Here is a 22,082-nt window from a genome sequence, read left to right as displayed (position 1 = left end):
GACCTTTCTTGCCACAGTGGTTAAGTGAATCACTTGCAGTTGTTAAGTTAGTAATGTGGTTGTTAAGCGAATCTGGATTTCCCATTGATTTTGCTTGTCAGAAGTTCGCACTCCGGGACACTGCAACCGTCATAAATACGAGTCAGTTGCCAAACGTCTTGATTTTGATCACGTGATCACAGGGACATGGCAAGTGTAAGTGTGAAAAACGGTCATAAGTTACTTTATTCAATGCCATTGTAAATTTGACTGGTTGTTAAATGAACTGTTGTAAGTCAAGGATTATCTGTATTGTCTAAATTAGAAATGGACCTCATGCTCATGGAATCCAGCCCATTTTTGATTAAAAACCCAAAACTCACTTTTTGAAGGACATCTGAAAAGGCAATCCAGGTGTTTTTAGCCAATAACCAATTTCCCCCTTCCTTTCTCAAGTCACATTTTTTTCCTTAAAAAATATAACTCAGTTGCCCCAGATTAGGGACTTTACATGGCTAATTTCATTGTTCATCAAAGAGAAATGTTTTTAAAAGAAAAAAAAATCTGTTATCCCAGGATTTACTTTGTAAATCCATTAATATGAGGAGGACCACTTCACTCATCAACAGTGAATTAAGTTCCTTCCACTTACATGCAGTCATCAATTTATGACTGTAATTGAGCCCAGAATTACAATTGTAAGTTGTGAGAGTTATTAGGTGGGTCATCATGTGACTGTGCCCAATTTTGCAACTTGTTTTGCAATGGTCCTTAAGCAAACAACCTGGTCGTTAAGTGAACACGATAATTAAATAAACCCATTGTTTGCTATGGGGTTTTGGTTTTTTTTTTGGAAGCAACTGGAAGTAAACCCTGGTTTCAGTCAAAAATACATAAAATCATAGTCACAGGAGTGTAGGACACTGCAAATCAAAATGCAACCATGTGACTCAGACATCGATTAAAAGTGTGAATTCAGGTCACCAGTACCTTTTTGGGGTCTGTCGTAAAACTTTGAATGGTCACTGTGATGACCAAGGGCGTGGCACAAAGGCAACGCAGTCAGATAATCAGTAGAGTCCCTTTATTAGATCCAACTTTGCCCCCAATGTCCTGGTTACCTTCTGGCTGGAGAAAAACTCTCCCAGGAACAGCCTTTGGCTGCAGAGAATCAAGTCCAAAACGTGGTCAACAAAAACTAACTATAAGTCCAATCAAGGCAAAATGAAGTAATTAGTTCTGCAGGGCAGGAGCAAGAATTCGAGACGTGAAGGCACGGCAATAACTCAACATGGTTGGGAAGATGCCAGGAACACAGATAACTAAAGTCAACACAAGATAAACTCACGTTTACTCCTAGCAACTGTCGCACTCAGCATGCATCTCTTTTAAACTCTCATTCCCAGCTGTGGCTACTGAAGGAAATCAGGGCCCTTTCCTCCCCTGTAAACCACGCAACCCACATTGCTCTCTTCTCCGTTCCTCCCTCCGTGCCCTAGAATGAAGAGGGGCTGAGCCTGGGTCTTCCTCTGAACTCCCTCGCCCTTGTTCTGTTTCTCCCCTGCTCTGCCCAGCCGGACTTTGCCTTCCACAATTTCCTTCACGGCCAATGGGGCCGCACTCCCACTCCCTGTTTTCCTCCTCAGATTCAGACTCCGACAGGGGCATGGCAGATCCCTAAGTGAGCAGTCACTAAGTGAACAGTCACACGAGGACCTCCTGTGCTGCGCTCGTGCAAATGTGGGAATAATATATGGATCCACTTGTTAGTCGAGCTGTGGAAAGTTGAAATTTAGAGACGTGAGGAGATGGCATGCCAGCCGGATCTCAGCGTTGTCACCTAGGTTACAGCTAACAGGGAGAAAGCTTTGTGTCATCTAGTGTGTTTCCCCCCACTTAGACAAGGACTGGGTTGGCTGACTTGTTATTTGTTGCCTTAGCTGGGCTCCAGCGGTGTGGTGTCTTAAAAGAAACCGAACAAAGGAAATTTCAGAGTAGATCTCCCTGGAGAAAGGCCTGGAGAGAGGCTGAAATTTTGTCATGACAAGACGCCTCCAGCTCAAGGGGCCGCTGGTCAGTGTTAGCTGGACTGCTGACCCCCCCCCCCGCCCCTCCCGAAGCTGTCAATTCTTAAGGGAAGGAAGCTATTAAAATTCAGCGGTCTCTCTGAAGCCCACCACTATTGTAATCTCTGTCAGAGATTGTGTAAATAATATCATGACACATGGATGAAAAAGCACGCCGGAACAAGAGATTTCAAAGTCCGTCTGTTTTGGATTGGTTTTCTGTCTTAGGCGAGAAGAGGGGGGGTTGGGTTTTTTTGGGGGGGGGATGTTGTTGGCTTGTTTTGTTTGCCAGACTGTGGAGCTCACCCATCTTTTTTTGGATTTGCTTCCTCCATCTCGGGATCAGCCACCTTGTTCAGCTGCAGAGACACAAGCTTTGGAGGTTTATATTTCATACATTTCCTCTCTCCCACACACACTCGTTTTGGGGTGTCTTCGATACCATGCCTAATACGAAGGAAATTAAAACAGAGATGAAATTAAAACCAGGATGATTAGGGGACTGGAGACTAAAGCATATGAAGAACGGTTGCAGGAATTGGGCATGGCTAGTCTAGTGAAGAGAAGGACCAGGGGAGACATGATAGCAGCCTTCCAATATTTGAGGGGCTGCTACAGAGAGGAAGGGGTCAAGCTATTTTCTAAAGCACCAGAAGGCCAGACAAGGAATAATGGATGGAAAACTGAACAAGGAGAGATTTAACCTGGAAATAAGGAGAAACTTTCTGACAGGGAGAACAATCAACCAATGGAACAGAAGTTGCCCTCGGAAGTTGTGGGAGCTTCATCACTTGAGACTTTCAAGAAGAGATTGGACTGCCATTTGTCAGAAATGGTGTAGGGTCTCCCGCTTGGGTGGGGGGGGTTGGACTAGATGACTTACAAGGTCCCTTCCAACTCTGATTATATGTTAAGATCTGTTAAGAGATAAGAGCAAACAAAACAAGCTAAAACCGAGCCCAGCAGCATCCTTAGGAGTCATTCTGCGCATGAATTGCAGTCAGACTATGTGGTCCACTAGGAAGGGGATAATAAAGTTCTGTTATAGGCAGTCCTCGACTTACAACCATTCGTTTAGTGAACATTCGAAGTCTACAGCGCCACTGGGGGAAAAATGACTTGTGATGATTTTTCACATTTATAACCATTGGAGCATCCCCATGGTCACGTGATCAAAGTTCAGATGCATGTCAATTGACTTTATTTTATTATTTTATTTATTTTAAAATATATATATTGCCGCCTATTCGCCCATGGCGACTCAAGGCGGCTTTATGATGGTTGCATTGTCCCTGGGATCACATGGTTCCCCTTTGGCGACCTTCTGACAAGCAAAGTCAATGGGGAAGCTGGATTCACTTGACAAACAGTGTTACCAATTTAGCAATTGCAGTGATTCACTTAACAATTATGGAAGAAAGGTCATTAAATGGGGCAAAAGCAACTATGTTGCTTAGCAGCTGAAAGCATGGCCTCCATTGTGGTCATAAGTCAAGGACTACCCGTGTTTATAAAAAATTAGTTGGTAACTTCAAGGCTGTCTTTTTTTTGCGGGGGGGGGGGGGGTTACAAATGTCAATTGTTTTCTCTAAAGAGATGAAGGACAAGGAAAGAACCATGTTTTCCCTCCCAGAAAAATGTTGAAGCTGGACCTTACTATTTTTATTTTAGTGCATTGAAAGAAGTTGGAAGATAACACTTTTTTTCTCCTTTTCTCCCCTGCCCCTTAGCTTTCCTTCCCCTTTTTCTCTTCACCACTTCCCTGCAATCTTCATTCTCACTGTATTTTATATTAAGAAATTTAATAAAAAATGGTGTGTGTATATCCCTCTTTCTCTCTTTCTAGTCTGTATGCCTGCCTGCCTGCCTGTCTATCTGTCTGTCTGTCTATCCATCCGTCCGTCCGTCTGTCCGTCCGTCCATCCATTCATTCATCTATCCATCCATCTATATATTTATCTATCTACAGTATCTATTTATATCTATCTATCTATCTATCTATCTATCTATCTATCTATCTATCTATCTATCTATCTATCTATCATCTACTCTACAGTATCTCTCTCTCTCTCTCTCTATCTATCTATCTATCTATCTATCTATCTATCTATCTATCTATCTATCTATCTATCTATCTATCTATCTATCTATCTATCTATCTATCTATCTATCTATCTATCTATCTATCTATCTATTTATATCTATCTATCTATCTATCTATCTATCTATCTATCTATCTATCTATCTATCTATCTATCTATCTATCTATCTATCTATCTATCTATCTACAGTGTCTGTCTGTCTGTCTGTCTATCCCTATCTATCTACAGTATCTGATTATATCTATCTATCTATCTATCTATCTATCTATCTATCTATCTATCTATCTATCTATCTATCTATCTATCTATCTATCTATCTATCTATCTATCATCTATCTCTCTATCTACAGTATATATCTGTCTGTCTGTCTGTCTGTCTGTCTGTCTGTCTATCTATCTATCTATCTATCTATCTATCTATCTATCTATCTATCTATCTATCTATCTATCTATCCACACACACACACTTTCCCTCCCATCACAGATTCTTCCCCCACCCCCAAAAATGTCTTAAATTAAGAGGATAAAATGTTTTGTAGACATAATTCATTATTTATCAATATTTGCCCCCCTCTCCCCATCTCTCAGTTGAGAAGGGATTCTGAGCAGCTTCGTTCATCACCTTAGGAACCTTTAAAGTATTCTTGATGGTCCAGCATTGTTCCTACAAATCTACCGAGCTTTGTGTGTCGTCTGCTCTTTTGTCACTGCCCCCTCCTCTATCTGTAGCTACCATGACCTGTCCCATTCGAAAACAACGCCTTATGGATCCAGGCTCTGGCAGCATCTGTTGTAGTGACAGGCAGCTTCAGTGCCCTGCTCTTCTTCTCTTAAAGAGCACCACTGAGGTGTGGCCTTTCGGATGAAACGCAGGTGCGCCAAGTCATGCAAATAACAGGATCTTGAAAGCTTTCCTTTCCTCTGGTCACACTTGAGTGCGTCGGGATCCTTCTGTTCTCTGAAATGGAGCGGCTGGAATGTGGCGACTGAGTGTAACACCCCCCCCTTTCCCCCCTCCCCCCCCACACGTATCCTTCTCTCTGGAAACACCTGTGGCTTTTGAAAGGCCCATTGAATCCCTTTGAGGCTAAGCAGAACCTTGCCTTGGCGGGCCTATCTGTGGGTGAAGCACCTGTCCTGCCTCCCCCAGTAGATTGGAGTCCTGTGGGGGAGGAGATTTCAATTTCAGGAGAGGCATTGTGGACAAAGGAGCTTTTGATTAAGGCAATACTGTGTGTACACTATCTGGTCTTGTTGTTTGCTTTTCTTTCTTTCTTTCTTTCTTTCTTTCTTTCTTTCTTTCTTCCTTCCTTCCTTCCTTCCTTCCTTCCTTCCTTCCTTCCTTCCTTCCTTCCTTCCTTCCTTCCTTCCTTCCTTCCTTCCTTCCTTCCTTTCTTTCTTTCTTTCTTTCTTTCTTTCTTTCTTTCTTTCCAGTTCTTCCAAGTAGGTTGACCACACCTGGGCTGTAGAAATGTAGGTGAAGATGAGAGATAATTGAGTCAAAGAAATGCAAGCATTTCTCGTTCTTTGCTGCTGCCATCTCGTGGCTTTTCTGGAGTTTTGCAGCCCAGGTTCCAGTCACCCTGCCACTGAGGTATACCACAACTGTTTGGATCGCTGTTGTTCCATCACTGTTCTTCAAGATCTCACTGGCAGAAACTTGATTCTGGTTCTCCAACTAACTTTTTGGTACTGGACCTTCAGAAGGAAACATCCACATCTGCATCAGAGGCGGTATTTAGCAGGTTCTGATCAATTCTGGAGAACCGGCAGCAGAAATTTTGAGTAGTTCAGAGAACCGGCAAATCCCACCTCTGACTGGAGATTTTACAGTATCCTTCCCCTGCCACGCCCACCAAGCCACACCCATAGAACCGGTAGTAAAAAAAAAATGGAATCCCACCACTGATCTGCATCTTGTTGAGCCAGCAGTGTGCTGCGGCTGCCAAAAAAGCCAACACAGTTCTAGGCTGCATTAACAGAGAGAGAGAGAATCAAAATTACGTGAAGTGTTAATACCACTTTATAATGCTTTGGTAAGGCCACACTTGGAATAATGCATCCAGTTTTGGTCACCACAATGTAAAAAAGATGTTGAGATTCTAGAAAGAGTGCAGAGAAGAGCAACCAAGATGATTAGGGGACTGGAGGCTAAAACAAATAAAGAAGGCTTGTTGGAGTTGTGTATGTCTGAAGTGAAGTGGAATTTTCCCAGGAAGGAGGAAGCATATTCTAAGGAGGAGAGCAAGATAAGAGGCAACACAGGAAAAGAGATAGAGAATTAGGATAGCCACTTCCTAGAATCTCCCAAGTGTGAGTATCTGCACTAGGGCGAGAATAGTAAAGGTTTAGTCTGGCAAGATTCTGTCATTTGGAAATAAACAAATAATGAACTGAACTTTGTGTGGATTGTTCTGAGTCATTCTTGGGCTGGGCTTGACAGAAATTATTTTTTTTAATGGTTTTTCATAGATGTGGCAGAAGTTGCTAAGGCATGTGGGGCAAAGTGGCTTTATGATTTTTGTGGCACTGCCTCAGAGAAATGTTTGGGTGAGATGCAAGTATATGATTGTAAGACTTCTTTCCCCATGAAATGCACTAAGACTCTCATACAGGGAATGGAAAACTGTAAAAGGAAGGTATGACATCCTGTTTCCATTCAGCCTTGAAGCTCCCAAAGTGGGAGAACATAACTTTAGTTTAAATTAGGACTGTCGAAAAGGTGGAAATAGGGATCAAGACTGCTAGGCACATGTTGTTTTGAATTCTTTCCAAACTGGACTGAACTGCTACCTATACTGCGATGCAAAGTAAAATTGGAAATGAATGAAGATAACATTCACACAATTGTTGGTGAGAAGACAAAATCAGGTATCCAAGGTCAGGGAATATAGGGAGACACAACAGGCAGAGCCCAGTTTAATTAAGAAGATAAACTACCCAGAATTTCAACACTCTTGTAATAACAGTGAATTACTTACCGATGCCATCGATCTCTGGGTGCCATGAATATTGTTTTGTCTTTGGTACCTAACCTAATCATGCAGAAAAAGGAGGTTTGACGCCCCGGGTCACATTGCTCACAGTGCCCCTCAATTGTTTCACAATTTGTGAGATTGTATTTCACAGCCTCTAAATCAAGGGTGTCCTTGTGTCTTGCAGGTAGAAGACGCCATGCTTATGTTTGACAAGACCACCAACAGACACAGAGGTAAGGAGGGGAATGAACCCCCCAACATTATTTTTTAAACGTCGTATGGATTTTCTTTGGCTCATTGAAAAAGCAAGTTTGTTTATTGTGGGCTGTGGATGGGGTTTTTTGTGTGTGTGTGTGTGTCAAAAGAGGAAGCAACTACTTTTATTTGTAACGTCTAATGTTCTCCAATAGTACTTTGTGAATTGTGAATGTTTCTTTCTCACTGGCGAACATCATTTGGTGCCTATCCTTTCATGAGTCTTTTGCAATCTTCCATTAGAGCCATACATATTTTATTCCTATTTCGGATCTTGCGTCTTTACTTTTGTGCGATCAGAAAGGACTCTTAATGCACGTTTCATGAGAGGCTTCTGTAAAGCAGGGGTCACCAACCTTTTGAACCTCAGGGACCAGCAGACTCCCTAATTTTAAATCCTGGGGACCACTAGTATAAATTTTGACTGACGGTGACTTGCTGACGTTGGTGGGAGAGAAAGGAGAGAGAGAGAGATCTGATCTAACCTCTCTTTCTCCCCCCTCTTGTCTCACACACACAAACACAGAGGGATTCGAATTTCTTAACAACTGGTTCTGTGGGCGTGGCCTAATTTGTGGGTGTGGCTTGGTGGTCATGTGACTGGCTGGGCATGGCTTGTATGTAAATATTATAAATATTTATGTAAATATTGATTTTTTTATATAAAAGAGCAACTTTTACCCCAAATGAGGCAAAGCAGGCAGGCAGATTGAGTTGCTCACAATCACAGATTCAGAGATCTATCTTTCTGCCATCTGCTACCTGAGTCTTACATAAAATTTGCTTGCAAGCAAACTCATAAAATTTGCTTGCAAGCAAACTCACAAAATTAACTCACAAAACACCATGTATGTAATATATTGATTTTTTTTATAAAAAAGAGCAACTTTTACCCAAAATCAGGCAAAGCAGGCAGGCAGATTGAGTTGCTCACAGAATCACAGATTCATTCAAAGATCTATCTTTCTGCCATCGGCTACCTGCACTGAATAATAGAAGCTTCAGTCCTTAAGGAAAGCTTAAAAGCAGAGCCGAAGATCTAAAGATTAGCTAGAAAGCAAGAAATCCAATGATTTCCTGCTTTCTAGATAATCTAAATCTCCCGGCACAGCAGAACACCTGATGGTTGGGGGGGAAAAAAGGAAAAATAGCAATTTCACAGGCAGGTTTGGCAGGTAAGGAGTAAGTGGGCGGGGAGGGTTCCCGCGGGCCATGTGGGCGGCGCAGCCTTGTGTTCCCTCGCAGCCTGGATTAATTGCTTTGGGGGTGCTCTGGGGGTCACATTTCTCTGCGGCCCACCAACATTTTCTTGCTGCAGCCCACTGGTTGGCGACCACTGCTGTAAAGCAACCCACTGTGGGAAAATCTGCCGCCATAGTTACCCATAAAGTTGAATTCCCTTTTAGTTTCTTACACATTTGATGTGTAAAAGAGGAGACAGTTAGGTAAATTACTGGTTATCCATCTTTCCCCTTTTTGTGGAAAGGACGTTTCCATCTTTACAGACATTCTGTTGCTATGCTTTAATTTTAGAATCCTACACAAAGCAAGGACCTGGATTTGATCACCTAAATCGACTTTTCCAAATCAGTGAGCCTGTGCTTTCAGGATATATTTTTTTTAAATGTGGCCTTATTGTTTAGAATAAATTTAACTGCTATGACTTTAAAACATAAGCAGGAATAATAATTCCATCAATGATTGAAAGCCAAGCCAAGAAGAGAACCCGATAAAGAGCTGGCTTAAGTATAAAAGGGCTTGGTGAGGCTTTCTGCTTTGGGATGGCTGGATGGATATACAGCCAGATCTTGGAGAGAGAGAGAGACATGATAAATGTCACTCAATTTTGTTCCATGTGATGCCTCAGCTATACACGATGGGCTTAATCTTTGCACTTGAGCCCATGTAGTGGAATACAGTCTTGTGACAGTGACCAAACCTGTTGTTTCGGACCTATGTGGTTGATCTGAGATAAAGGGAAATAATTGGGCTGAGAGTAAATTTAAGGAAGGACTATCATTCAATGGGGGCAAGATGAAGAAGGCCAGGTTTTCAGATTGGATTTCAAATAGCTGGGTTTCTCGGGTTAAGAGTTGGAAGGGACCTTGTAGGTCATCTAGTCCAACCCCCTGCTGATCTCTGAGCTTGGTTGCAGACGTTTCATTACCCAACTAGGTAATATTATCAGTGCTGACACCTGCAAAAAACATCTTCAAGAAAACAACCAAGAACCCCTCACTTCAACCCTGAGCTACAGATATTCCCTTCTAGCTGGGGTACTGTCTGGTCCTGGAACATGTTGCTATTAGTCCATTGTTTTTCAAAGGATAACTCAGGAAACTTCATGTATTTTGGGCTTTCAATCTAAGAATTGAATCCAGATATGGGAGGCTAACAAAGGATGAAGCACCATATTTTTTTATTTCCAAAAGTTGTGGGTTTTTCACCACCGCCTTTGCCCTTGGTTCACTTCTGCTGTTCCTTTGCTTTCTCTGTTTTCTCTTCTGGAATCTTTCTAATGAAAAGGGCACGTTCTGTCTACAATTATAACTGGCTCCATTTGCCAATTAATTGCCTTGGAAAAAAGAAGCATGTGTTTTCCGTGGGGATGAGAGATCTTTTTGGGGGGGAGGGGGGGTTATGGTTGACCCTGGTGAAACCGCGTCCACCAATACTGTGGTTGTATACGCAATCCGCTTTGACCAGTGAGAGTGTTGGACATTCTTGCTCCCAACTACGTGCATGCAAAATTCCTTAAGTTTCAGGTCTGGCACTTTTCTTCTTTTTTTTTAACCCATGTTTTTTGTTTAAATCTGGAAGTCTGACATCTTGCGAGGACCTAATGAGGAGCTTGTTCAACAGGGAAGCCTCGAACGGCTCCTGTGTGGTCTTTGTGTCATTCCCCGCAGGCAGTGCAAAGGTGACAAGTTTTAGAAGGGAAATAGCGGAGGGCCTTTTGGTGTCAAATTCTAGGCTTGATTTTTCTTGTTAAGGGAATAAGGGTGTGTTTTTTCCCCCTTCCCTCCAAAAGGTTTAATTAATGCCCCCGAGGCGCATACTACAGTAACTTCTCCTCTCTCACCTGTAGTGTGGCTGGGGTGTGAGCAGAGCCATTTCCCACCTCTTCCCTTCTTTCTCCCCGCCTTCCACTCATGGTCGAGCTTCAGATTTTACCCCCGTAGTGAAGACACTTCAGGATGCTCTCTATGAAACAAAGCTGCTGGATCCAGTAGGCAGCAGCTGCTCGGTTGAGCCTCCCTGCCCTTGTAAAAGGGAAGTGCAGAGGAAGGCTTGCTCCAGGTGGGGTCCTCCTCATTGCTTTAATCTGACTCAGTTGGGTGAAAAACTGGGTGGGAGGGGAGTTTTGACACTATAGCAACAGCACTTATGACTTATATACCGCTTTACAGTGCTTTTGCAGCTCTCTCTAAGCCAGGGGTGTCCAACCTTGGCAACTTTAAGACTTTAAGCTTTGCTGGCTGAGGAATTCTGGGAGTTGAAGTCCACAAGTCTTAAAGTTGCCAAGGTTGGACACCCCTGCTCTAAGCGGTTTACAGAGCCAGCATATTGCCCCCCAACAATTTGGGTCCTCATTTTACCGACCTCGGAAGGATGGAAGGCTGAGTCAACCTTGAGCCTAGTGGGATTTGAACTGCCAAATTGCAGTCAGCTGGCAGTCAGCCTGCAGTACTGCACTCTAACCACTGCGCCACCACAGCTCTTACCTATCTGTGGAAATGTGTGACAGTATCTCCTCTTGTATGCCGCCCCAAAGTATAGGTGGCCCTGGACTTACAATCTTTCATTTAGTGACCATTCAAAGTTACAGGGACACTGAAAAATGTGACTTATGACCGTTTGTCACACTTGATGACCATTGCAGGGTCCACATGGTCACCTGGTCAAAATTTGGATGTTTGGCAACTGGTTCATGTTTATGATGGGCGCAGTGTCCAGGGGGTCATTTGATCCCCTTTTGTGACCTTTTAACAAGCAACGTCCATGGGGAAACCAGATTCACTTAACAACCATGGTACTAACTTAACAACTGCTGTGATTCATTTAACAACTGTGGCAAGAAAGGTTGTAAAATGTCATGCTTGGCAACTTTTGAGCTCAGTTGTGATTGTAAGTCAAAGACTACCTGTAAAACTCCATACTTCTGGCCACAAGTCACTTTTTCAGTGCTGTTGGAACTTTGAATGGTGACTAAGCTAATGGTTGTAAGTCGAGGACTACCTATATTTGCAGCTTGCCAGTCTTAAGATGTAGCTCAGCAATCTAATGACTGCTTATATCTCTCCTTCTTTTCTCCAGTGTTGATATCCTTGGACTTAATTCTGACATTTCCTTTCCTCCCAGGAGGGTGTATTTTCTATTGATACAGCCTATCTTGAGCAATTAAGCCCAAGATCTAAAATTCTTCGCCAAGAATTATTCATTAAAAACAGTGCTTGGCCCATAAGCTGATTTATTTCTGATTTATTTGCAGTTAATCTACTGATTATATTACTGAATACAAGAAAGGGCCTTTGCGGGTTTCACTTCCATTCATGCCAAAAGTTACTAATTCACCAAATAAAATATTCACTGACAGCATATATTAAAACTTGTCAGTAAGTCAAGTGTGCGTAAATACCTTGAAATTATGAGCAGTTATTTTTACCTACTTTCTCTCTGCCTTAGTTCTGTTTTTTGTTTCGTTTTGTTTTGTCTTCCAAAGCTGCACCATATGGTTTATCATACTTTTACTGTGATTTCTATTTGTTTTGATTGCCTTTGGTTCTTTTTAAACAGTGCACATTTTACAAATAAAATTAATTTACATTTTTTCCCCCCTGGATTGCACAGCATCGTCATTCTGGACCAATATAACTTGGAGAACTGGAACAATTCTGAGACACTCATCCATGCTGGCTTTTTAAACAGTTCCCATTTGTTAAGCTCCACGATGGTTGATGGTTGGAAGTGACCTGCCAGCTGTCAGCCTTGGCAACTTTAAGATGGGTGGACTTCAACTCCCAGGATTCCCCAGCCAGCTTTGCTGGGAGTTGAAGTCCATCCATCTTAAAATTGCCAACATTGAAAAACACTGCATCAGATGGTGCCGATACTGTTGTTCTACTCTATGGCTCAACCTCTCTTAAACGCACCTGTGCGCTCGGAGTTGTGATGGATAAAGACAAAGCTTTCTTTGGAATGAGAATGTTCTTTGGCTTTATAGAATGTCCGGTCTCTGAGTTATCATTGACCCCGTGCCGAATATAATAAGCTAGAAGCTGGATATGGCTGCTATTAAGGCAAATGCAGTTTTCAGGCTGCATCAGCAGACGTTTAATGGCCAAATCAGGGCAAAAAATAGTTTCACCTTGTTCTGCATTAGTCCACCCCATCACAAGTTTTGCATCCCATTCAGGGAATCTTTCTTTAGGGAAGGTGTGGAAGAAAGTTGGACTGATTCTGAGAGGCAATACAAGAGTAATCAGGATATTTCAGCTTTGTGAAATGCAAGTTGTTCTTCACTTACAACTGTTCACTTTACGACCATTTGAAGCTCCAACAACACTGAAAGCCTATTACCAGTCTCATACTTACAACCTTTGCAGCATCCCTATGACAGAGGTGGGATTCTACCAGTTTGGACCGGTTCAGGTAAACCAGAGGTTAAATTTGAATTGACCGACTGGCCCAACCCACCCCTCCCCTCCCAGGAGCCTCCAGGCAGCCCATTTTTGATGCAGGTAAGTGTAAGGTCCTCCTGGAGGCTCTGGGAGGGGGGAAAAAACGTGTCCCCCCCCCGAAGTACCGGAAGTCTGGAAATGGGCCTGTTTCCGGCTTCCGGAGGGCCTCCAGAGCCCGGGGGAGGCCTTTTTTGCCCTCCCAGAGGCCTGAGGGAAGCCTCTGGACCCTTGGGAAGGCGAAAAACGGCCCTCCCGTAAGTTCTGGTAGGCCCCGCCCACCCAGCAACTGGGTAGCGAACCAGTTGCTGGGATTTTTGAATCCCACCCCTGCCCTAAGGTAACATGATCTAAAGCTTTGCTGGCTGAGGAATTCTGGGAGTTGAAGTCCACAAGTCTTAAAGTTGCCAAGGTTGGACACCCCTGATCTAAATGCTCGGCAACTGGCATATATTTATGACGGTTGCTGTGTCCCGGAATCATGTGATCTCCCTCTGTGACCTTCCCAGCTGGCTTTCATTAAGCAAAGTCCGTGGGGGAAGCTGGATTTGCTTAATGACCATGTGATTCACTTAATCGTTGGAGTGATTCACTCAACAAACTTAACAAGAAAGGTAATCAAAGTGGATGCCCTTAACCGCCTCACTTAGCAACAGAAGTTCCAGTCCCCATTGTGGTTTATAAGTCAAGGATTACCTGTATAATATCTATGGAAATTCTCAATCATCCAGGTCATGGTTGATTCAAAAAGTCAACTGAATTTTCTTATTTATTTTTCCTCCCTCTGAAAACGTTTCATATGTTATCCAAGAAGTTAGAACTTGAAGAAGCTTCTTGGATGAGAAATGTCCAGTTTCCTTTTGGAAAGAAATAAACACTTTTGGGACTACCTGTATGATAGGAATCTGCAATTACCTGACAGAGCGTCCCACATAAGAACTCCAAGATCTGCTCTGTGCAACCTCCGAGTCCCAATGGGAAGAGCAGCTCAAGGCTACAACAACTATTCTTAAGGGCAGCAGGGTCCATTTCACTGAAGGCATTCAAGTAAAAGCCATTGGATTGGGACACTTTGAATTTGGATTCCATCATTGAGCAGGAAGACCCAGTGTTTTTGATGTAAAACTAATTATTCCCATTGTTTTAAATAATTGAATTACATGGCATTGGTCAGGTCAGGGGTGGGATTCAAATTTTTTAACAACCGGTTCTGTGGGTGTGGCTTAGTTGGTGGACACGGCTTGGTGGTCATGTGGCTGGCTGGGCATGGCCAACTCAACATCACTCACATCGAGGCACGCATCTCCTCGCCTGGCCTCTCGTGACTGTGGGGATGCTGCAACAGTCGTAAGTGTGAAAAAGGGTCATAAGTCACTTTTTTCAGTGCCATTGTAACTTTGAATGGTCACTCCACACAAGCAAAGTACCAGCAAAGGAGGAGGGGAAAGCTCCAGAGACGTTCCTGAGACAGGAAGTCTAGTCCTGCCAAGAATGTAATCAGGTTTAATGGAGAGGCAGTTTCTATAAGCAACACCAGAATGTTTCCTTCCTGCCTTCCTTACAGGATTAGGCTTGTAACAACCTGTTCTAGCGAATAGGTGCGAACTGGTAGAATCCCACCCCTGATCATGGCCATTGCAATGTTGCGGCTTTTTGGATTTGTATAGATCCCAGGTCAGTCACAACACTCAATTATGCAGGCAGGAAGGCATCCGTTTACATGCTCCCGGCTCTGCTCTTTTTCTAAAAGAAGTAGTTATTTTTGTTAGGGTGAACATGGTGGGAGAGAACTAAGGGGTTTTTCCTATTTTGGATCCAGTTTCCTGGGTAGACATCTGGCTTAAGGATGTGGCCTGTATTCCATTCTTCAAAGGCCCTGCTAGCCAAGTTAGTTTTTCGGTGAGATGGGGATCAGTTTGCTTGGCACTGTGGTTACGGCTCACCTAATACAAACAGGTGAGATACAGACTTCAACGGATAGTTAGGACTGCAGAAAAAAACATTGCAAACCAGCCTGCCTTCCATTGAGGACCTGCATATTGCACAAACCAGAAAGAGGCTGAGAAAATATTTACAGACCCCTCACACCCTGGACACAAACTGTTTCAATTTTTCCCCTCAGGACGCCGCTATAGGGCATTGCACGCCAACTAGACTAGACATAAAAATAGTTTTTTTCCCCCATGCCATCCGTCTGCTGAACACTTCATTCCCACAGCACCGTCTCATATCTTTTCTCATCTTCTCATCTTTCCTACTATCTTCTCCTATTGGTTTCTTAAGATTTATCAATTGTTGTTTGTAACTTATGATTAATGATTGTAACTATGATTTATGACCTGTGACCTATGACTTGCTGTTTATATGTATACTGTGAGCTTATGTGCTGGAGACAAATTCCTTGTTTGTCCAAGCACACTGGGCCAATAAAGAATTCTAAAATGCAAGGCTCACTTTCTCAGTTAGCATACTGTACATATGCATCCACATGCCTTGCATATAGAAATGTAGCATATCAGCTCAGCTTGGTAAGCTAGATTTCTGGGTGCAAGGATTTTAGTTTAATTAATGTGGAAGAAGATTCGATCATGTGGTCTGTAGTGGCAGAATACAGATGGCACTGATATTCTCAGCTTACAGCAAGTGAGCTGAAATAAATCCAGTTTCAGTCATCATTTTCTCTAATATAGGCATAAGTTAAGTATGTCAACACACACACACACACTCCCCCTTTAAACCTAAACATATTAAACTGAAATGGGAGAGCCCAGATGAATTTGTGGTTTCTTCCCCAAATTAAAAGCAGAACTCCTGAGAGTTGCATAATTTATCTCTCATGGTTGAAACTCTTAAACCCACATGTGTTTTTACACTCTGTAAAGAGGGGCGGGCACCTTGCCAGCCCCTGCGTGGATTGTCTTGCAAGCCACAAATGTGTCAGCTTCTTGGAGTAATGCATGTAGTGAATTAGTTTAGGGAATTTGCCAAAGAAAAGTTTAAAGCTTCAGAGCGAAATCAAAGCCTCTAACAAGCCCAGGAAATTTCACATGAACGCAGCCGCCAAGACCCATTTCCTTGAGCTCGAGGCGGCTGGAGGAAAAGCTTTCAGCTCGCTTCCTGATTTCTGGCCCTGACAGAATGGAGGGATTTGCGCTTCTAACCTCTGGCCCTGCAAACAAATCCTAGAACTTCTGGGGTGGGATTTCAAGAAGTTGGGATCGGAAAACTGGAATTGCAGGTAGGCAGCTGCTAATAATCATATCACCAGTGCTTTTGTTTTAAGTTTGCTGCTGCACAGATGGAGCTTGTAGTTGGGATTGATTTATCCATAAAATGCAGTTAATAACAAACTGCTGACAGCATCTCAGCTGAACTAAGTAGGCATGAAACACAGACAGGAGACCACCAGGAGGGGAAATTCCAGGAGGGGAATAGGGAAGTTGAACCAACATTTTGGAAGAAGGCAGTATGAAACTAAACAAATAGTCCTTGAGTTACCACGGATCTCCCAGAACTACTTATGACCCAGTTTCAAAGTTCCAACATCCACCCATCCGCACTCCCATGGTCACATGATTGCATTGTGGCTGCCCCACATTTGTGGTTGTTTGCAGCATCCTGTGGTCACATGAATGCGATTTACAATGGTTTTTTTTTTGTGTGTGTGTGGGGGGGAAACAGATGTTTACTTCTGGTTTCCATCAAAAAACATCAGCTGGAGAAAATGGTTTTACTTAACAATTGGGACATTCACTTAACAACCCCCACAAAAAAAAGTAAAATTGGACGCAGTGACATGGTGACCCTTAATGACTGCCATGACCTACAACCTAATTCTGGGCGCAATTATGGTTGTAAATAGAGGACGACCTGTATCTGTACAAAAGCCATGTGGATGTGTCATCCAAGGTCAAGCTTGACTCGAAGTCTTTATTCTAGATTGTGATCAATCCAATAAATAGCCTAGCATTAGATGAAGTGAAGCAGGATCTTCCTGTACTAATAAAAAAGCCAACCATTAAGATAAAAAAAATGAAAGTGTAGATATTTGGAGAGAGATTTGATTTAGACTAATGTTTCTCAATCTTAGCATTTTAAGATGTGTGGACTTCAACTCAACTTCAACCATGCTGGCTGGGGATTCTGGGACTTGAAGTCCACACATCTTAAGATTGCTGAGGTTCAGAAACACTGATCTACAGTAGTGGTCGCCAACCCAGTGGGTGGTCTGCGAGAAAAATTTGATGGTCCGCAGAGAAATGTCACCCCCAAAGCACCCCCCAAAGCACCCCCCAAAGCAATTAATCCAGGTTGCGCAGGAACACAAGGCTGTGCCATCCACATGGCCTGCGGGAACATAAGGCTTGTATCACTTGCATTGAGAACAACACAAGGTAGTGAGGGGAGGGGGGAAAGGACAGAGGGGGGGAAACTTGCCCCACTCACCCCACGCACCTGGCCTGGCCACCAAGCTGCTTCTTTCTGCTTCTTTCTTCTTCTGCTTTTGGCTTCACGCAAGGAAAGCAGCAAAAGTCTTTCTTTCTCTCCCCCAAACTCTGGCAGAAACGAGTCTTTGGGACCCTGCAAGGCATCCCTGCTCCAAGAGGCTGCGCCGGCACGACAAGTCTCACAAAGGCTCATTCCTGGTGGAGTTTGGGAGAGAGAAAGAAAGAAAGACACCTGCTGCTTCTGCTGCTTTCCTTGCATGAAGTCAAAAGTCTCTCCCCCCCCCCCCCCCACCCCCCCGCCCCCCGCCCTGCGATCCCAAATGAAGAATGATTGATAGGTAGGAAAACGGGGTGGGGAATTTTCCTGCAGACTTTTTTTGGGATTTTCCCAGGGTCTCTGCTGCTTTCTGCAGAGACCCTAGGAAAACATCAGCAAACCACTGTCAGTCAAAATTCATATTAGTGGTCTGCAGGATTTAAAATTATTAGTTTGGTGGTCTCTGAGATCCAAAAGGTTGAAGACCCCTGATCTAGAGCACGGGTCTCCAAACTTGGCAACTTTAAGACTTGTAAACAGCTGGCTGGGGAATTCTGGGAATTGAATTCTTAAATTTCCCAGGTTTAGAGACCCCTGCTTTTGAGGGTACATGGAGGTGAATTGCAAAACAGTGTGGCAGAAGAATAAATACGATGTAATCACATTTATCACATGGCTATTGCATGGATTTAAAAAAAGGGACTGGATTTAAAAAAAAAATATCCTCTGGATCCTGAACTAACTTGCTGTTTATAGAAAAAGTTGATAGGTCTAAGAAGTTTAATCTAGGGCTCTGCAGCCCCAAGATTTTTGAACTATAAAAATAGAAAGCGGTTGGTGGTATTTTTCTCAAGTTGAAGGCCCAGGAAGCTGTCTGAGATAATTGACAACTGCTTTTCCATGGCTGTAGAATGACCAGAATTTAAAATCCAGTCTGTGCATTCCCCAAGGACAAAAAAGAGATAAGGTTTGTTGGAACACAATGCAAATTAGATGCGATACAAATCATAAAAGGCTGGTGTCCTATGGCTGCCGCCACTTCTATTTCAATTTTGATCTTAAGGTCAGTTGGTGATTATCAGCAGGCCCCAGGATCAGCTTGCATTGATGTAACTTGACTCTAGATGTCACTGCGGATTGACCAGCGTATCCTAACATGGTCCATGCCAGTTGACTAAGAAGCAAAAATGGCCTCATTTGTAAAGCCGAATCTTAAGAAGCAAGAAGAACATCAAATCTTTTCTCTCCAACTCTGGACCATTCCCGGCTTCTCATTTCTCAGCTAAACGTGTCCGAGAGAAATTGTATTTTATTTTGCAAAAGCAGAGAGGACTTGGCAAGGAAGGTGTTCAGTACCCCCTCTTGGTTTTCCTGCTGGTTGTTTAATGCCGCTGCTTTCTTACGTTCGCATGAATAAGAGGGCATTGCTACCCAAAGGACCAGATGCTGACCTATAGTGGGCAGCAAAAATAATCTTAAGGAAGAGGAGAAAAATGCATAACCAGAGCCTGACTCACCCTAGTCCTCTTGAAGATAAAGGTAGAAGAGGAGGGAAGCTGATTCAGACCTGCAAGTTTCTGTTATTGACTTTTATAATAAAAATTAGCATTCATAATGTAAGTGTTGTTGCCTGCTTTACTTTAAAGGGCTGACATGACCTCACTTCCCCCACCAGCCTTGTAGCAAAAAACGACAGAGCTGGCAATCACAACAGATAGTCCTCATTTAGTGACCACAGTTGGGACTGATAACTCAGTTGTTAAGCGAAGCCATTACTAAGTGGACCCGTGACTGCGCTTATGACCTTGGTTTAGCTTTCCTTGACTTTACAAGCCAAAATGTGGGCTTTGGTTGCAAAGTTAACGTAACTGTGAAATCCTTGCACTTGTGACCTTCACAGGTCTATAAAGCCAAGGGAAGCTGAATTAAGATACAGTTTCACTCAGCAACCACTTTGTTTAATGGCCAAATTGCCAGTTCCGATTGTGGTCGCTAAACGAGGACCACCTGTATATGACAAATAACAAGGCATATGCAGCCCTGCCCTCCACTACCTTGCCATCTCTTCCCACCTCCTGCTACCTACAGCCCCTTCATTCTACCAAATATGCGGCTGGCCTTGGCATCAGCATGGGTCAAACATGTTTGCCCTTGCCTACGTCTACCATTTTCCCCATTTACTAATCAATGGGACATTATGTTTCAGATACCATGCTGGGCTTATAGTGATTGATTGACTGATTGAAGGCATTTCTGCATCACTCTACTCCAAAACTGCTCTGAGCAAGAAATAAAGGTTAAAGGCATCAAAATAGTAGTGACAGTTAATATATATTACAATAACATTAACCAGTAGAGGTGGATGAGAACAGAAATATCTCCCTAGTGCTTTCTTTCAGAGCCATGTTTATACACTGCTCAAAAAAATAAAGGGAACACAAAAAGAAGACATCCTAGATCTGAATGAATGAAATATTCTTATTAAATACTTCGTTCATTACATAGTTGAATGTGCTGACAACAAAATCACACAAAAATTATCAATGGAAATCAAATTTAGCAACCCATGGAGGTCTGGATTTGGAGTTGCACTTAAAATTAAAGTGGAAAAAAATACTACAGCCTGATCCAACTTTGATGTAACGTCCTTAAAACAAGTCAAAATGAGGCTCAGTATTGTGTGTGGCCTCCACGTGCCTGTTTGACCTCCCTACAATGCCTGGGCATGTTCCTGATGAGGTGGCGGATGGTCTCCTGAGGGATCTCCTCCCACACCTGGACTAAAGCATCCACTAGAGTGAAAGCATCGCCAACATTCAAAAGTGACCAAACCATCAGCCAGAAAGCATAGGAACTGAGAAGTGGTCTGTGGTCACCACCTGCAGAACCACTCCTTTATTGGCGATGTCTTGCTAACTGCCTATACTTTCCACCTGTTGTCTATTCCATTTGCACAACAGCATGTGAAATTGATTGTCAATCAGTGTTGCTACCTAAGTGGACAGTTTGATTTCACAGAAGTGTGATTGACTTGGAGTTACGTTGTGTTGTTTAAGTGTTCCCTTTATTTTTTTGAGCAGTGTACGTGCGATAGTACGTTGTGGAACCACAAAATGCACAAAAGCTTCTCTTGGGTAAAGGCCATAGCCAGCCGAAATTGTAATTATTCACTCTTCATATGTTTCCAGTGCTTTTTTTTTTACTTCTGGATCAGTTGGTCGGACTCTGCTTTTCTGCATCTCTGGATTTTTAAAAAAGAAAAACAGATTAACAGAGTTGGAAGGGACCTTGTAGGTCATGTAGTCCAACCCTCCACAGGAGACCCTACACCATTTCTGACAAATAGCCATAGAGACATGACTGAAATTGTCTCAGTAGAGTCACTTGTTGAGATGAGCAGCTATATGAATTGGATGGATGGATGGATGGATGGATGGATATATTTTATGAATGGATGGGTGGGTGTTTGGATGATTGGATGGTTAGATAGACACACAGACGGATATTTGGAAAAAGTGCTTCCTCTTTGCCTTTCATTAAAGCAGCCTAATTTTTTTCAGGCTTCTCCATATCTGAATAAAGATGCTTCTATTTGTAAGAATTTTATTTTAACGGATGAATTTACTACTAAATACATGCCTTTTCTGTACCCAGGCATTCAGGGTTGTACCACCTCAAAACATCACATATGGAGAGGCAGTACATAGGTTCGTGCTTAAGCAGATGCTTGCTCCTACAGAAGGGGCTTTGGACCCCTGGTGTTATCTGGTGGTGAACTGACTGCCAGACGTTCAGAGGACAAAATTCTCATGTTAAAATATATTTCCTGTTATCTGTAGAGAGTTAACAACTGTTGATTAAAATTCCACATGTAGAGAACACACAAGACTTCAGCAGGACCCGGCAATTTCCCCCCCTTTGAGTTTTTTCCCCTCAGCAATTGAATTTTGAGGAGTGTTTGTGTCTCTTGTTTCCTATACAGCAGGGGCCTCCAAAGGCCCAGGCTGGCTGGGGAATTCTGGGAGTTGAAGTCCACAAGTCTTAAAGTTTCCAAATTTGGAGGCCCCTGCTTTACAGCCTTGTTTTTTAAATGGATCTTGAAAGTTTCTAGTAGTTTTTGGCTCTGTTGTACGGGGAAGCTCCAAAGAATTGAGGGCATCCTTCAGAAGACACTGAGGATTCAGCAGGCCTAACACCATCTCTCAGAAACAGAACAAGGCCCGCTTGTGCAACTCTAGACAGAAAAAAAAGAGAAATGTGCTTTTCTTTTTAGCTTCTGTGTGAGACTTCTGAAGACCTGGCCTCATTATCGAACAGTTGCCTGGGGAACCAATTTGGATCCATCCCACGGTGTTCCTATCATCAGGGCAGCGATGCTGGCCTTGTCAAAATACATGAAAAGGACAAGGGCCGCTGGGAATTTCTCACAGACACGTTTGGTTTATCCAGGGCTAGGAGAGGAGCTATGTGCTAAATTTGGATCCATGGTTTCTGTTCCATAGCAGGGCTCCCTACTTCTCACTTAAGTAGCAGAGTAGA

General features: G+C 43.1%; 1 protein-coding gene across 21 annotated transcripts in view; it reads left to right on the top strand.

The window, feature by feature from the left end:
• MSI2 (musashi RNA binding protein 2) overlaps nucleotides 1-22,082 on the top strand; it is a 574,150-nt gene that overhangs the window by 322,733 nt on the left and 229,335 nt on the right. For all 21 annotated transcript variants that reach the window (XM_026680447.2, XM_087956966.1, XM_087956925.1 and 18 more), the window contains one exon: nucleotides 7,310-7,358. In XM_026680447.2, coding sequence (XP_026536232.1) covers nucleotides 7,310-7,358 — 49 coding nt within the window. The remainder of the gene's footprint in view (nucleotides 1-7,309; nucleotides 7,359-22,082) is intronic.

Source organism: Notechis scutatus, chromosome 1 (assembly GCF_049901735.1).
Source record: "Notechis scutatus isolate UNSWTSFEM ecotype Mainland chromosome 1, rNotScu1.2, whole genome shotgun sequence".
In the NCBI taxonomy this organism is placed as follows: domain Eukaryota; kingdom Metazoa; phylum Chordata; class Lepidosauria; order Squamata; family Elapidae; genus Notechis; species Notechis scutatus.
This window is presented reverse-complemented; position numbering and strand designations above follow the sequence as displayed.